At 40.1% G+C, this 16,600-nt stretch overlaps 1 protein-coding gene across 6 annotated transcripts in view; it reads right to left on the reverse strand.

Annotated features, from left to right (window-relative positions):
- The window catches only part of GALC (galactosylceramidase), a 51,222-nt gene that overhangs the window by 8,668 nt on the left and 25,954 nt on the right, over positions 1 to 16,600 (reverse strand). For 5 of the 6 annotated variants that reach the window (XM_043472706.1, XM_043472708.1, XM_043472712.1 and 2 more), the window contains 7 exons: positions 15,129 to 15,284; positions 14,075 to 14,199; positions 12,554 to 12,681; positions 6,275 to 6,364; positions 5,468 to 5,554; positions 3,247 to 3,397; positions 1,827 to 2,007 (listed from right to left, as the gene is read on the reverse strand). In XM_043472706.1, coding sequence (XP_043328641.1) covers positions 1,827 to 2,007; positions 3,247 to 3,397; positions 5,468 to 5,554; positions 6,275 to 6,364; positions 12,554 to 12,681; positions 14,075 to 14,199; positions 15,129 to 15,284 — 918 coding nt within the window. The remainder of the gene's footprint in view (positions 1 to 1,826; positions 2,008 to 3,246; positions 3,398 to 5,467; positions 5,555 to 6,274; positions 6,365 to 12,553; positions 12,682 to 14,074; positions 14,200 to 15,128; positions 15,285 to 16,600) is intronic. The other variant, XM_043472707.1, reaches the window with a different exon arrangement.

Raw genomic sequence — 16,600 nt, forward strand, 5'->3', positions numbered from 1 at the left:
GTTAGAACTGGACATGGAACAACAGACTGGCTCCAAATCGGGAAAGGAGTCCGTCAAGGCTGTATATTGTCACCCTGTTTATTTAACTTATATGCAGAGTACATCATGTAAAATGCCAGGCTGGATGAAGCACAAGCTGGAATCAAGATTGTCAGGAGAAATATCAATAACCTCAGATATGCAGATTACACATTTATGGCAGAAAGTGAAAAGGAACTAAAAAAAAGCCTCTTGATGAAAGTGAAAAAGGAGAGTGAAAAAGTTAGCTTAAAAGTCAACATTCAGAAAACTAAGATCATGGCATCCGGTCCCGTCACTTCATGGCAAATAGATGGGAAATAGTGGAAACACAGAGAGACTTTATTTTCTTGGGCTACAAAATCCCTGAAGATGGTGACTGCAGCCATGAAATTAAAAGACACTCACTCCTTGGAAGAAAAGCTATGACCAACCTTGATGGCATATTAAAAAGCAGAGATATTACTTTGCCGACAAAGGTCCATCTAGTCAAAGCTGTGGTTTTTCCCGTAGTCATGTGTGGATGTGAGAGTTGGACTATAAAGAAAGCTGAGTGTCAAAGAATTAATGCTTTTGAACTGTGGTGTTGCAGAAGACGCTTGAGAGTCCCTTGGACTGCAAGAAGATCCAACCAGTCCATCCTAAAGGAGATCAGTCCTGAATATTCATTGGAAGGACTGATGTTGAAGCTGAAACTGCAATACTTTGGCCACCTGATGTGAAGAACTGACTCATTGGAAAAGACCCTGATGCTGGGAAAGATTGAAGATAGGAGGAGAAGGGGATGACAGAGGATGAGATGGTTGGATGGCATCACTGACTCGATGGACATGAGTTTGAGCAAGCTCTGGGAGTTGGTGATAGAGAGGAAAGCCTGGCATGCTGTAGTCCATGGGGTCTCAAAGAGTCGGACACGACTGAGCGACTGAACTGAACAGAGATGCTGGTATAAACAGTATTTCTGTTGCATAAAAAGATAATCCATCAAAGTTATCCTAAATTAGGTAAGAATTCTTTATCCTAATAATTCTTCACGGTGCTATAACGGTTCCAGGAACTTTGGATAACTGAAAGTTTCTCAAGACTTATATCAGAGCTTTCGACTAGAACTTCATTTTATAACACAGATTAAGGCTCTGCAGAAGGGATAAAGACTTTCTGCAGCATTCCTCAAATAAACAATTCAAGGCTCTCTTCCACATTACCTCCCCTTCCCTGCCGGTTTCCGAGCTACCGACACAGCTATTGTGTGGCTCTGCATTAATAATCACCGTCCCTGAGGCCAAATGCTCGTATTTATGTTTCACAGTAAGTAGACTAGTTAAACTCACTAGCCAACTGAAAGCTGATTTGCTTTTTACTATTGCCATCTACTGTCACCTTGTAAACAGATTTTGCACAAAGGCTAAAACCGTGTAATTCAAGTATGAATCCAGCAGGTGGCAACACCAGATCAACATATCAACTCTCCAGCAAAAACAAAAACTTAAAAACATGCATATCACAAAGTCTGCTTATACATAAAGTTTAAATTATAATTGGGTCCAATACCCTCAGATTTCACATTAAAACCAAATCTTATCCTGCAACGATTACTAATAAATTGGGGAAATCTGAGGGAAGGACGCCAAACAACAACAAAACAACTGGCTGGTTTGTGCCCACTGTGATATTCAACAGTTATCACATACCTGTTAGGTTCCCAGACAAGGAGGGCTGCTGCGGAGTCCTGGCTTCAGAAAGTACTTGATGACATTACAAGGTTATTTCACCAGATCTACAGTAAAGACTAGGTCAGTTTTACGTACCATGTGTAATCCCCAATAACGCTGATGGTGTTGAAGGCGTCGGCAGCCCACGTGATGGGCCTCTGATTGAGAACCTGGCGCAATGTGAAGCGATGGTCTCCGGGGTCTTCCATATTCACGTAGTATTCAAACACCCCGGTCTGGTCAGCAAAATTTGGAGCTTCACTAAAAAACGGGTAATCTGTTCAGAACACAATAAATTGTGTGTTGAGTTATCAAATCCTTACAGCATCTCTCCTCTCTAATGTTTTCTGGTACATTCTAATATACTTTTGAAAAGTTTTAAATTGGCAAATGATATTTTTTATTGTTGTTCAGTTGCTAAGTCATGTCCAACTCTTTGCGACCCCATGAACTGCAGCATGCCAAACTGCCCATGGGATTTCCCAGGCAAGAATACTGGAATGGGTTGTCATTTCTTTCTCTAGGGGATGTTACCGACCCAGGGATTGAACCCATATCTCCTGCATTGGCAGGCAGATTCTTTAACACTGAGCTACCAGGGAAATGATACTTATAAATAGTCAAAGGGTAGGGTTTAGGTAATTAAAGAGCTACTGACTTTATGTAATCTTTATTAAATATCAATATGATCAGTCTGACATACAGACTTTACATAGTTAATCCATGCAAATGCTTAAGAGGAAAGATCCTGAGTTCAGGAACATGCAGACCTGGGTTCAAAGTCTAGCTCAGTCAGTTCCCCAGGCAAGTTACTTAACTGCCCTGACTTCCAAGTTTTCAATGGTATGAAAGCGGTATGCATTCAGTAGAAACTGTGCCTCAAATTCTGAATTTTGATGAGCACACCCTCTCGTGATGCGGGCAGTGGCGGTGAGCAGCAAAAAGCCACAGCCCCACCAGCCACACAGTCATGAAGGGTAAACAACAGAGTCACCGAGAAGCATTCTGGCCCCTGACAACCGTCCTGGGCTCACTTTCTTCACAGTATCAGAGGCGACAGGAGACACGCCACACCTCTTTGGGCTTTGTGGTAGACGATTCTCCCCAGCTGCTGGGTCACGTAAGTGCTCGGAGCACACTGACGGTAGGCCGACTGCGTTAACAGGTTTGGTAGGCTAAGTATATCAAAGTACATGAAGCACGTTTTTGACTTACGGTATTTCCAACTTATGGTGGGTTTATCAGGACCTAAGCCTACTGTAAGTTGAGTAAGGTCTGTACAACTTCCGTTCCAACAACAACCTCTAAATTTTTTCTGGCACTGAAAATTACAGGGCCCTCAAGTGTGATGTTACTTGGAAGTAACAGAGAAATTAGGTCCCTTTTACCACATACAGATTTAGAACTAAATCAATGTACTTCTCACAGACTCCATCTAGCACCAGTTTGATAGGTAGAAATTGATCCATTACTGCTGAAAATGGGAACCAAGTTAAGTGTCAGTACAAAGACTTACCAATGTTGAAGTTATCCTCATAGACAGAGGGGAAGCGCTGGGACTTCGGAGGCGATGGGAAGCTGCCTTTGCAGCCGGAAGTGAGCGTGGTGAGGGTGAACAGCTCGTCCTCCTGCAGCTCCAGCGTGAAGCTGCCACCGCTGTCGAGGAGCTGAGAGAGAAATGACGCTGTGGTCAAGCCAGGCGCCTCGGCTCATCTCACGCGAGTCAAATAGCTTTTTAAAAAACGAGCTTAAGAAATGCCAAAGTGATTTCTGTTGGAAGTCCCTAATTATTTGTTAATATACACACTCAATACCAAGGCCCTGGAAATCGTTTTTCTTAAGTTGTTTAGAAGACTTTATACAATTGCATTCTAGAAAGGATATTAGGAGAATTTCACTTCATACAAGGAAGAAGGAACAGATGATCCCCAAATCTATTCCTATCAGTCTATGCTTTTCCATTAGACTGTAAGATCTTTAAAGCCTGTGTATAAATTCAATATATGTACCTATGAGATCTGCTTATTTATTTTTTAGGACTTCACTAAGGTAGAAAAATCTGTAAAATCTTACTGTTGACTCAGCTATTAAACACAGAAAACCTTACTATTAATTAAAAAAAGTCCTACCTACTCATTACATGTTCAATACATATTTCAATTAGCAAACTAGGTTTATGTTTTGGCAATTTAATCTCTTAAAGCCATAATCGCTTCATCTCTAAAATGAGTAGAAAATACCACCACATAGGGCTGTTGTGAGTATTAAATGAGACAATATTTATAAAGTTCTAAGCTCAGTGAGCGACCCAGAAGAAACATTCCCTACATCAAAGGTGTCCTACGGCAAATACAGGCCTCTAAAGACAGTGAAAGCGTTTGCATAACTGATGTTGGCACTAAATGTGGGTCCACTTCATGAAATCTGAGCAGCTCTCCTTTTCTACTTGGAATTAAACATGTTTATATCACACCCTAGCTTTAACAGATTGTTGGTCAGATCTATGACATATCTAATACCATATTCTGGCTTAGGAATAACCCTAAATGATACATTTTTCTTATGGGAAAATCAATTTCATGATACTATTTCTAGCAATGTGTTGTACAAAAAGTAGATGCCACACTTACTTCATTTATTGATAGTGATTAGTTGAGTCACAGAACATTAATAATTACCAGAAAATGTAGATTTGTGTCAATTAGGTAAAGTGATGTGCTTGCACGGACCAATTCAGTCTTTGAAACATTTACTGATAAGAAACCACCATTTACTAAGCTCCACACTAGGCACCTGGGACAAAAAGGCAGGGACCTTTAAGGATGTATAAGGCGGGGACTCAATCATAGCGGCATCCGGTGCAGCGGGGACGTGCTTACTAGGCAAACACACATCCCCAGGTGGCTATGACCCTAAGACTGGTGGGAAGGCTTCAGAGAAAGCCACACTTGGGCTGAGTCTTGAAGGATGATAAAAATACAAACAGAAGGCATCCCAGGAGGAAGAAAAAGCATGTGCAAAGTCACAGAAGTAATTAACTTGGCATACCCATGCTCTGAAAATTGCAAGAAGTTTAGTGTGAGAAGAAAGATCAATTTGGTAGGACAGGCCTCTAGAAAAGAAAGCATTCTTAAAAAAATAATAATAATAAAAAAAAAAAAGAAAAAGAAAGCATTCTTTTACCTCATGAGGTATTAATGAGGTCACATGTTACACTAAGGAATGTGAACTGACAAAATCATTAAGGCATTTGAGCAAAAGACAGACAAAAACCAGCTCTGGGAGCAGTGTGATGTTTGGCAGAGAGACTTAAAAGAGCAAGAGAGAGTTTCTGAAATCCAAGAGAGATATAATGAGGAACTGAACAAGCAGGAGCAGTAGGAATGGAGAATAAGGCATGGGCAGGAGAACTATGTGGGTGATACTGTCTGTACTTGATCACTGAGGGTATTCAAAGAATGGGTGGGAATGACAGTCTCAAATGAGACTCAAATTTCTGACCTGGGCAACCAAGTGATGGTACCATTCACCAAGACAAACTACACATCAAGAGCAAACCCATCCACCAAAACAGCCTTCCTTGAAGAGGCCTTCTATTTTAAAAAATGGGGGGCAACTTTATCTCTATTATGCTTCAGCCATAAATCAATTATGAAATTAAAAACTAATTCATTAATCAAATTTCTGTCCCCTCTAATGCTGCAGTGCTCAAACTGTAGGAATTTATTTAACACTACCCATAGAGAGTCCAGTTGTTTGAAGAGAAACCTCTCTGGTGGTTTTCCGAGCTTGGTATACCACACCTGCAGCTCTGGTATTTCACTCTGAGGAGGAAACACAAGGACAGCACTGTTGAGTGATTCACCATCTTCTCTTGGAGGACTTCCAAAACCTGTACCAGCAAGAATGCACCAAGGACAATGTGCACTCTATCTCTACCTACCCAAAGACCCAGCTCAAACCTTAAGCAGTAATCATTTCAAAAGTAGGAAGACATTATTCAAGCAAATACTTTATTTCCTACAAACACTGCAGATTTTTGGCAAATGTTTAAAAAAGATTTGTATCTTTGCTTCAAAAATACTCATTATTATTATACCTATATAAAAAGCTTTTTAAGAATTTTCTGGCATTAAAAAACAATGCTTATGCAATTAGTAGAAAGTGCACTGTATGTATTTCTGTATTCAAATCTGACAATAGGTCGAAATAACAAGAATTTTGTATCTTTTTATATAGAATGTTGTAAAGAGCAGTGCTGGAAAGCTTCCTCAACTACACAAATGATGCTCTACCAAAAAGAACAACCTTCTTGCAAGTGACTTTTGTCAGGATTCTTCAAAACCACTAAGAGCATTACCTCCTAGTGGCTTCTGTACTTCCTGACTAAAACCAGTCAGCAAAGAGAACACACCAAGGCATTTAACGATGCATATGCAAACTCTTAATAGCTTACAATATTTCACTTAAAACGTCCTAGGTCATGATAAAATATATAAATTCTCAAATCAAAACCAAAATAAAAGTTCCACTTATTTACTTACAAAAGAACCCTTAAGATCAAACGTAGCAAACTGATGTGACACATTGAAATAGGGAAGAAGTGGTCGTATACACTTGGAATGTTTATGACTCTAAGGAGAAAAAAAATCATGTAAGTTATTTAGATGAGACATAGGACATTTTAAAGAGAAAGTCATTTACTACACCCAGATTAACAGAAGTGACACACACTAGGTGACAAAGAGCGAAACACATATACTATCAAGGGTGAAACAGATCGCCAGCCCGGGCTGGATGCATGAGACAGGTGCTCGGGGTTGGTGCGCTGGGAAGACCCAGAAGGATGGGATGGAGAGGGAGGTGGGAGGGGGGATCGGGATGGGGAACACATGTAAATCCATGGCGGATTCATGTCAATGTATGGCAAAAACCACTACAATATTGTAAAGTAATTAGCCTCCAACTAAGAAAAATAAATGAAAAAAATAAATACAATAAAGCAAGGAAAAAAAAAGAGTGTATTTCAAATTTTTTAAGACTTTTTCTAACAAAACCTTTGTTGAATGTCTATTGTGTGTGCCTGTGCAATACTGTTCTTTAAAACATCAGACTTTTCTTCCATCACTAGTCACATCCACAATGTGAAATGTCTGTTCATTTCCAAGGCAAACCATTCAATACCACAGTAATCCAAGTCTAAACCCCAACCACTAATGCTGAAGAAGCTGAAATTGAACAGTTTTATGAAGACCTACCAGACCTTCCAGAACTAAGAACTAACACCAAAAAAAGATGTCCTTTTCATCACAGGGGACTGGACTACAAAAGTAGGAAATTAAGAGATACTAGAGTAACAGGCAAATTTGGCCTTGGAGTACAGAATGAAGCAGGGCAAAGGCTAATAGAGTTTTGCAAAGAGAACGCACTGGTCATGGCAAACACCCTCTTCCAACAACACAAGAGATGACTCTACACATGGACATCACCAGATGGTCAACACTGAAATCAGACTGATTATATTCTTTGTAGCTTAAGACGGAGAAGTTCTATACAGTCAGCCAAAACAAGACCAGGAGCTCACTGTGGCTCAGATCATGAACTGCTTATTGCAGCAGGGTAAACCATTGAACCATTCATGTATGACCTAAATCAAATTCCTTAAGATTATACAGCAGAAGTGACAAATAGATTCAAAAATTAGATCTGATAGACAGGAGTGCCTGAAGAAATATGGACAGAGGTTCATAACACTATACAGGAGGTGATGATCAAAACCACCCCCAAGAAAAAGAAATGCAAAAAGGCAAAATGGTTGTCTGAGGAGGCCTTATAAGTAACTGAGAAAAGAAAAGAAGCTATAGGCAAAGGGGAAAAGGAAGGGTATTGCCATCTGAATGCAGAGTTTCAAAGAACAGCAAAGAGAGAAGGGAAAGCCTTCCTCAGCGATCAATTGCAAAGAAACAAAAGAAAACATTAGAAGGGGAAAGACTGGAGATCTGTTCAAGAAAATTAGAGATACCAAGGGAACATTCCATGCAAAGATGGGCACAATAAAGGACAGAAGCAGAAGATATTAAGAAGAGGTGGCAAAAATACACAGAAGAACTATACAGAAAAGATCTTCATGACCCAGATAACCACGATGGTGTGATCACTCACCTAGAGCCAGATATCTTGGAGTGAGAAATCAAGTAGGCCTTAGGAAACATCACTATGAACAAAGCTAGTGGAGGTGATAGAATTCCAGCTGAGCTATTTCAAATCCTAAAACTGATGCTGTGAAAGTGCTGCACTCAATATGCCAGTAAATTTGGAAAACTCAGCAGTGGCCACAGGACTGGAAAAGGTCAGTTTTCATTCCAATACCAAAGAGAGGTATTGCCAAAGAGTATTCAAACTACCACACAATTGCACTCATTTCACACACTAGCAAAGTAATGCTCAAAATTCTCCAAGCCAGGCTTCAACAGTACATGAACCGTGAACTTCCAGATGTTCAAGCTGGATTTAGAAAAGAGGAGGAATCTGAGGTCAAATTGCCAACATCCACTTTATCATCAAGAAAGCAAGAGAATTCCAGAAAAACATCTACTTCTCCTTCATTGACTACACCAAAGCCTTTGACTATGTGAACCACAACAAAGTGTGGAAAATTCATCGAGAGATGGGAATACCAGACCACATTACCTGCCTCCTGAAAAATCTGTAGGCAGGTCAAGAAGCAACAGAACCAGACATGGGACAACAGACTGGTTCAAAATTGGGAAAGGTGTATGTCAAGGCTGCATATTGTCACTGTGCTTATTTAACTTATATGCAGAGTATATCTTGAGAAACGCTGAGCTGGATGAAGCACAAGCTGGAATCAAGATTGCCGGGAGAAATATCAATAACCTCAGATATGCAGATGACATCACCCTTATGGCAGAAAGCAAAGAAAAACTAAAGAGCCTCTTGATAAAAGTGAAAGAGGAGAATGAAAAAGTTAGCTTAAAACCCAACATTCAGAAAACTAAGATCATGGCATCTGGTCCCATCACTTCATGGCAAATAGACGGGGAAACAATAGAAACAGTGACAGACTTTATTTTGGGGGGGCTCCAAAATCACTGCAGACGGTGACTTCAGCCAGGAAATTAAAAGACACTTGCTCCTTGCAAGAAAAGCTATGACCAATCCAGACAGCATATTAAAAGGAGACATTACTTTGTCGACAAAGGTCCATCTAGTCAAAGCTATGGTTTTTCCGGTAGTCATGTATGGGTGTGAGAGTTGGACCATAAAGAAGGCTGAGCACTGAAGAATTGATGTTTCTGAACTGTGGTGTTGGAGAAGACTCTTGAGAGTCCCTTGGATCGCAGAAGATCCAACCAGTCCATCCTAAAGGAAATCAGTCCAGAATATTCACCGGAAGGACTAATGCTGAAGCTGAAGCTCCAATACTTTAGCTACCTAATGCAAAGAGCCGACTCATTAGAGAAGATCCTGATGCTGGGAAAGACTGAAGGCAGGAGGAGAAGGGGAGAACAGAGGACGAGATGGTTGATGGCATCACCGACTCGATGGACATGAGTTTGAGCAAGCTCCAGCAGATAGTGAAGGACAGGGAAGCGTGGCGTGCTGTAGTCCACGGGGTCACAAAGAGTCGGACACGACTGAGCAACTGACCAACAACAACACTGTATATACCTACTCAAAATAAAACTCAATGGCATCTTGACTGAGTCAGACTTTGAATTCCAGGGTCATCTGATGGCACACCCAGATTAAACTTATGCTCTGTTTTTTAAGTGATATACATCCAAAAACAAGAAATGCTTGGGATGTTTTCACTGAGAAGGCATCTCACCCAAGTATAACCTTCAAATGCACAACTGCAGTCAGATAAATATATACAACAAATCTCATTGTCAACATCACTTTTTCAAAATAATCATTACCATAAAGTAAAGGGAAAAAGGAAAGTGAAGTCACTCAGTCATGTTCGACTCTTTGTGACCCCATGTACCATAACCTACCAGGCGCCTCTGTCCATGGGATTTTCCAGGCAAGAGTACTGGAGTAGGTTGCCATTTCCTTCTCTAGGGGATCTTCCCAACTGAGGGATCGAACCCAGGTCTCCTGCATTGCAGGCAGACACTTTGCCATCTGAGCCACCAGGGAAGCCATCATTACTGTGGTGTGGATCGAAAGAAGTCTGTGACATCATTCCTACTTTACGAGATTTAACAATCACAGAGGACTTAACAGTATAAGGTTCTGGGCCAGGTTTTGTAGGAAATTTTTAAATTGTAATTAGAGATTTTAATACCTCCCCTCAATAACTGATACACAACTAGACAGAATATCAACAAAGATACAGGTGATTTAACAAAACTATCAAACAATTTGCCTGGATTAATATCTATAGATCATTTCATCCATAACTGCAGAATATGTATTCTTTTCATGTGTACAAGGAACATTTACCAAAGTATACCAGATTCTTAGCCATAATAGAAGTCTCCATAAATTCAAAAAGATTCAAGTCTCACAAAGTCTATTCTCTGACCACAACAGAATTAAGTCAGAAATGAATAACAAAAATGTCTGAAAAAATCCCCAAATATTTAGAAACTAAATAACAAATTTCTAAATAATCTTTGTCTCAAAGAAAAAAATAAAAGGGGAAACGAGAAAGAATTTTGAACTTACAAAAATAAAAACGCAACACATCAGGATTTGTGGGAAGCCACTAAAACAGAAACTTTAGTTTAAGATACTAGCAAAAGAAGAGCAAATTAAAACCAAGTAAGCACAGGGTATGGGATTCAGAGATGGAAACTACTATGTATAAAACAGATAATCAACAAGGGTATACTGTACAGCACAGAGAAATATAGACATTATATTGCATTAATTTTAAAGGGAGCACAGCCTATAAAAATACTGAATCATTATGCTGTGTACCTGAAACTAATACAATATTGTAAATCAGTTATATTTCAGTAAAACTTTTAATTCAATTTAAAAAAACAAAGTAAGCAGAGGAAAGAAAATAATAGAGATGAAAGGATAAATCAAACAAAACCAGAAAAACAAAAGTGTATAATTGAGAAACCAAAAGCTGACTCTTTGAGAAGATTAATAGAACTGAATAAACTTCTAGCCAGACTCATCAGGAAACTAGGATAAGAAGAAAGAAAATACAAACTGCACTTATGAACATTAAGAGAGGTGACATTAACACAAAGTAGATACATATATTAAAAGAACAGTGGGGAATAACAGCAGTAACTTTGTGCTGAGAAATTTAACAACGTAAATGAAATGGACAAATTTGCGTGAAGACACAAAAACCCAAAGCTCACTAAGAAGATGTAGACAAACCAAATACCCCTTTATCTGTAAAGGAAGATGAAATTATAGTTAACAGCTTTCCCACAAAGAAAACTGTAGCCCCAGATGGCTTTACTGGGAAATTCAAGCCTCCCTGGGAGCTTGGCTCAGACAGGAAGTAAGAGCTAAGGCAGAGCTGTAAATGGCCCTCCTGGGCATTGAAGCGCACCCCCGTTACACACACAGGGCCCGTCAGCAAAGGCTGGGACACTGGCTAGCTCCAAACATGAGGCCAGCTGAACCATCATGATCTGACTGATAAGAAAACTGAGCAGAGATTCAACTACAGAAACTGTTCAGGAAAGTCACAAAGCAAATGAGCAGCAGCAACCATGACAAAAAGCAACAACCACAAACGCTAGAGAGGAGAAAGAATCTGATGTCCAGAGTGTCCAGATTATTTTATGTAACGTGTCTAGCTTTCAACAAATCATTATGATATTTGCAAACAAACAGGAAAGAATGGCCCATATACAGATATAAAAGCAGTTGACAGAAACTATGTCTGAGAAAGCCTAGTCATTACCTATTAGATATTATAGTTCCTAGACAAAGACATTAAATCAGGTATTTAAAAATGTTCAAAGAACTGAAGGAAACCATATCTAATGAGTAAAGGAGAGATCTGCTTCTAGAATGTCAGTGTGAAGAGCTCCATAAATATGCTCCCAATGAAACTGGTGAAAATTATTTAAATAATAATAATGCTAAAGTCTGGAAATGATCCTAAGGGCACACTACTAATACAGAAGTATTCAAGAAAATCTACTAAAACTCAGTATGAGCATCAAGAGTATATGGCATTTAAACCACAAGCCATCCCTCCCTATCCCTCTCGGGATGGACTGACAGAAACTCCAGGCCAAGTAGAAACAGCCAAGAACACAGGACTCCCTCCCTCCCAGTTCCCAGGTGAAGGCGACAATATCTGTGGGAGAGAAGCCAATTATCAGTATTTCTCATGCCCTTTCCGGAGAAGGCAATGGCAACCCACTCCAGTACTCTTGCCTGGAGAATCCCAGGGACAGAGGAGCCTAGTGAGCTGCCATCTATGGGGTCACACAGAGTCAGACACGACTGAAGCGACTTAGCAGCAGCAGCAGCAAGCCCTTTCCCTTCAGCTACTTGAAGAACTGGCAGAATTTCTTTACAACCAAAGCTGCAAGAAAGATTTCCACGTAGCTGGGTAGAATGGGGAAAAAAGGCATGAAGTTGGGTCCTTCACCCCTGGGAGGAATCTGAAAGGAAGAGAAGGTTTGCACAGGTGGACCCTCAGCCCGGAGAGTGACCGGGTCAAGCCACAGACTGGTCATCCCAGTCCTGGGATCCTACACGGAAAAGAAAAGCTCCTTTATTTTTTTAAGGTGTTCAGTTACATTTTATGCTTTTTTCCTCCAATACTAACAAAGTGAATTAACCCAATAAAAACAACAAAGAATTACCATAGTTTCAACGATGATGGTGAGGTTACCTAAGCCATCCGTCAGAGCTACATAGCTTCCTCCTCTCTCTAAATGGCCGACTGTCTTCAGGTAATACCAACCTGGTTGAGTAAACTGAGTGGTATGAGCTATAGAAAAGCAGAGAAAGACCCAAATGACATTAAAGTGGTGATAACAGGACTCTTCCAGAAACAAAAAGCTATTACTTACTTGAAAAGAGAACAGAATATGCCGCCCAAAATGTCCCACTTTAGCACGTGTGTTATTTTGAACTGCTGGCAATCAAGACCCAGAAGACTACAGAAAAATTTCTCTCTCCTTCAACTGCCTGAAAGAATCTAGACAGAAGACCCAGCCCAGAAAGACAGCTATTACCAGCAATAACTTTTTATCTGAAAGACTTGTCTGCATGGCAGAGCAAATATCTGTTCTTCTCTTCCTATGAATGGTCTTCTTCTCCTGTGAAGCTCCAGGTCCCTATCTCATTCCTTGGCTTAGGATGGCATTTATAAAGCCTGAATTGCCTGACTGCAAACTTGAGTCCCATATTTTTACGTACAAAATTAAATGTGTAAATTAAATGTGTTTTTTTTTTTCCTGGTGATCTGTCTTTTGTCCATTATTAGATTGACCAAAGAACCGAGAAGGTTAAAAGGAAAACTTTCCCAAGTATGACTGAGTCTAACAGCTAATTTCTATTTTGGAAAAAATATTTGCCAGCATCATGTTTCAACTTTTGAGTAATTAGCCTAGTTAAATGGTGTAACTATGGGAATATTCTTAGAATGACTGGTAAAAAATAAATAAACCACACTCTGTCAGTTCAAGACTACTGAAAAAGTGCTTTATTCCAGCAGTAAATAAAGTTATCTCCTCCCAGTTTTTGTTGATCTCTATTTAAACCACCTTAATATACCTACAAAGAATATGGTTTTCAAAAAGTTAATAAAATACTTCAAAAACTAAGCTTTATGGTTTTAAACAAGTTTATTTTCACAATATTTATTGGGCACCTCCATAGCTTGTCCTAGAAATGTACTGAGTGAGACTCCTTGTCTCATTTTGGGAAGTGACATAATTAACCCCCCAAGAAACAGTGACAAAATTATAAAAGTACATTAGTTCATTGAAATAATGTGGGACCAACTATTTCAACATTTAAGGAGTTAACCAATCAGGATATGCAAATTCAAAACTTAGCATTTTCATATTTATTAAAAAACAACCCGAGTTTAGAATAATGTCATGACTACAAATCTCTGTGAAAAATACATCAACTGTGAAGAAGAGCCTGGTCTTAGAATAATCAAGAATGGAATACAGAGAGTAGCTTAGTTACCCGAAAGAGTCTTATAAAACAAATCTTGCTAAAACAGAGATACACTTAAAACTAACATGTGTGTGCACACATGTGCAAGCGCACACACACATACGCAGTGTTTCTGTAACTCCCTCTAGGTGCTTTCTGCTTTGTCTCTCAGAAAGAAAGTCAGGGAGTGAGAGATGGAATCTGAACCATACCTGATACCCAGATAGGAGCTTCCACCACGTAGTGCCCGCTCCACGGCTCCTGGGCAGTCATCAGTCCACAGCGCCCATACGGCAACTGCTGATAGTAACTAGCCACCAAATTCCAAGCGATGGTTCTAAAAGATTGTTCGGTAAGAGAGACACCAAAGCAGCTTGTAATAAACATGTCAATGTCTAGACGCCTACAGTATAAAAGACCTTAGCAAAGTTTATACAAATATATGTAAGTGGTAAAATTACCACCCAAAACAAGAAAATTTAAGTTGCCTAAGTTCACCCATATTTTGAAAAATCAAGTGATGGATGCAATCATTTTAATAGTGAATCATATAATAAAAAATACAAATGTATATGAGGTGTACAATTTTTACTGCACAACTGTATACCAGAAAAAGAGTCACGACCTACCAGTACCACATATGGCACAAATGTGAGTCAAACACAGATAAAGACTTTATCCATACCTGCTTTCTTTTTGACAGTCAGCCTTCTTAATGGCCCAGTTGCATGACATAATTTCATGACCTGACTCAGCTGCTGTAAAGTTTTACAATGAGAACTCTTAACAGTCTGACTGCCAGGGTCAAGTCATGGTGTAGCAGGCAGGAAAGGGGTTCCCAGAGGGAGAGGACCACACAGAACTCTCTTGACATAAGAGGAGCCTTTTAGGCCTAAGCTACTTTGTGATCTAAGCCCGCCCACAATGCAATGCTTGCCCCTGTAGAAGTGGTCTCAGTAGTAACTGATTTTAAGGGAACAAAAGCATCTAAGAATGAACAGCTATCACCAGGCCAGGGAAATAACTTAACCATATCTGAGACAATATATCAGACCCCAAAATAAGCTTTATTCCTGTTCGCAGCTTCCTGCCTTTTCTTTCTAGAGCTGACGCATGTTAAGTATAGGATAGACGAAAAAAATAAGGCAAATGCTTATAATCACTGAATTTAGGTTGTGAGACTATGGAAGTCCATTGTACTTTTTTCTACCTATTATGCTTTGAAATTTTTCAAAATAAAAACCTTTAAAAGTTTTAATTACTTACGAAGTCATGTAGCCATTGATGTAATTCTGATTCAATATACGACCCCAGCAGCCTGCACCCACATCACCGTTTACAGTGCTAAAATCTTCAGAAGACCACAGCTTCTTCTTAGTCAACCTAGCGTCCTTTACTGTAAGTGTCCCAGGGTAATGAGCTCTAGAAAAGAAAGAGGGGGAGGAAATGCAAAAAGTCAGAACACAGCACTTATGTCTACTTATTGAGTAAATACCCTCCTGGTTAGCTCAGCTGGGAAAGAATCCGCCTGCAAGGCAGGAGACCCCGGTTCAATTTCTGGGTCGGGAAGATCTGCTGGAGAAGGGATAGGCTACCCACTCCAGTATTCTTGGGCTTTCCTGGTGGCTCAGCCAGTAAAGAATCTACCTGCAATCTGGGAGACCTGGGTTCAATCCCTGGGAAGCAAAGATCTCCTGAAGAAGGGAACGGCTACCCACTCCAGTATTCTGGCCTGGAGAATTCCATGAACTATTCCCTGGGGTCACAGAGTCAGACGCAACTAAGCAACTACAACTTTCACTGAGTGAACAAACATACGTGTCTTTGCCAAGGTTTTCTACTTTCAAATAACAGGCATCTTCCAAGTGGATGTCAGGCTGCATGTAAGCATCTGCTTCCCACCCCTGGGTCTCAGGATGCCCTGAGGATGAGATGCACTTGCAACACACAGAAAAGGGGGAAGATCATCAGTAGATGAGGGACAACTTCTTTCTGGAAACCGTAACAAGAAGGGAAGGATGTTGACAGATGGAGACAGCAGAAGAGGCTTAGAAAATTCCAAGAGATGAATGAGGTGGAGACAGGATGTAGACTTCCCAAGGGATGTAGTGAGCTTGGACAGTAGAAAGAAAGGAGTGAAAAAGAAAACCAAAAGTAAGACTTCCCTGGCAACCCAGTGGTTAAGAATCTGCCTTGCAATGCAAGGGACGCAGGTTCAATTCCTGGTCAGGGAACCCACATGCTGTGAAGCAATAATGACAGAAGCCTACAGGCCACCACTAGAGAAGTATCACAAGGAAGACCCAGTTCATTTGTTACAAAGAGATATGTTTTTATCTTAAAAAAAGAAAAGAAAAAGACTAATAAGCTTATTACATAAAGTATCAATAGTATTTTCTCCCCTGCTCTACCCTTCATACAAAGGAAGACAGCTTGGCATTTATTCCCTGGCAAAAACAAAAACACTAAAACAAAACCAACAAAAACCCACAGAGGACTCTTATTTGAATAAAAATAAGAAGTTATTATCCCAGAGCAGTGGTAGTTCTCAACTTGGGTGATTTTGTCTGGAGGAGAAGGTATGGCAGCAGTTGCTACCGTTATCTAGGGCACAGAGGCCAGAGACACAGCTAAACACCCTACAATGCCCATAGCAGGTCCCCACAACAAAGAACTATCCAGCAAAAAATATCAACAATGCAGAGGCCGAGAAACTCTTCCCAGAGCAATGAACCTCT

Source organism: Cervus canadensis, chromosome 6, assembly GCF_019320065.1.
Source record: "Cervus canadensis isolate Bull #8, Minnesota chromosome 6, ASM1932006v1, whole genome shotgun sequence".
NCBI classification, from domain to species: domain Eukaryota; kingdom Metazoa; phylum Chordata; class Mammalia; order Artiodactyla; family Cervidae; genus Cervus; species Cervus canadensis.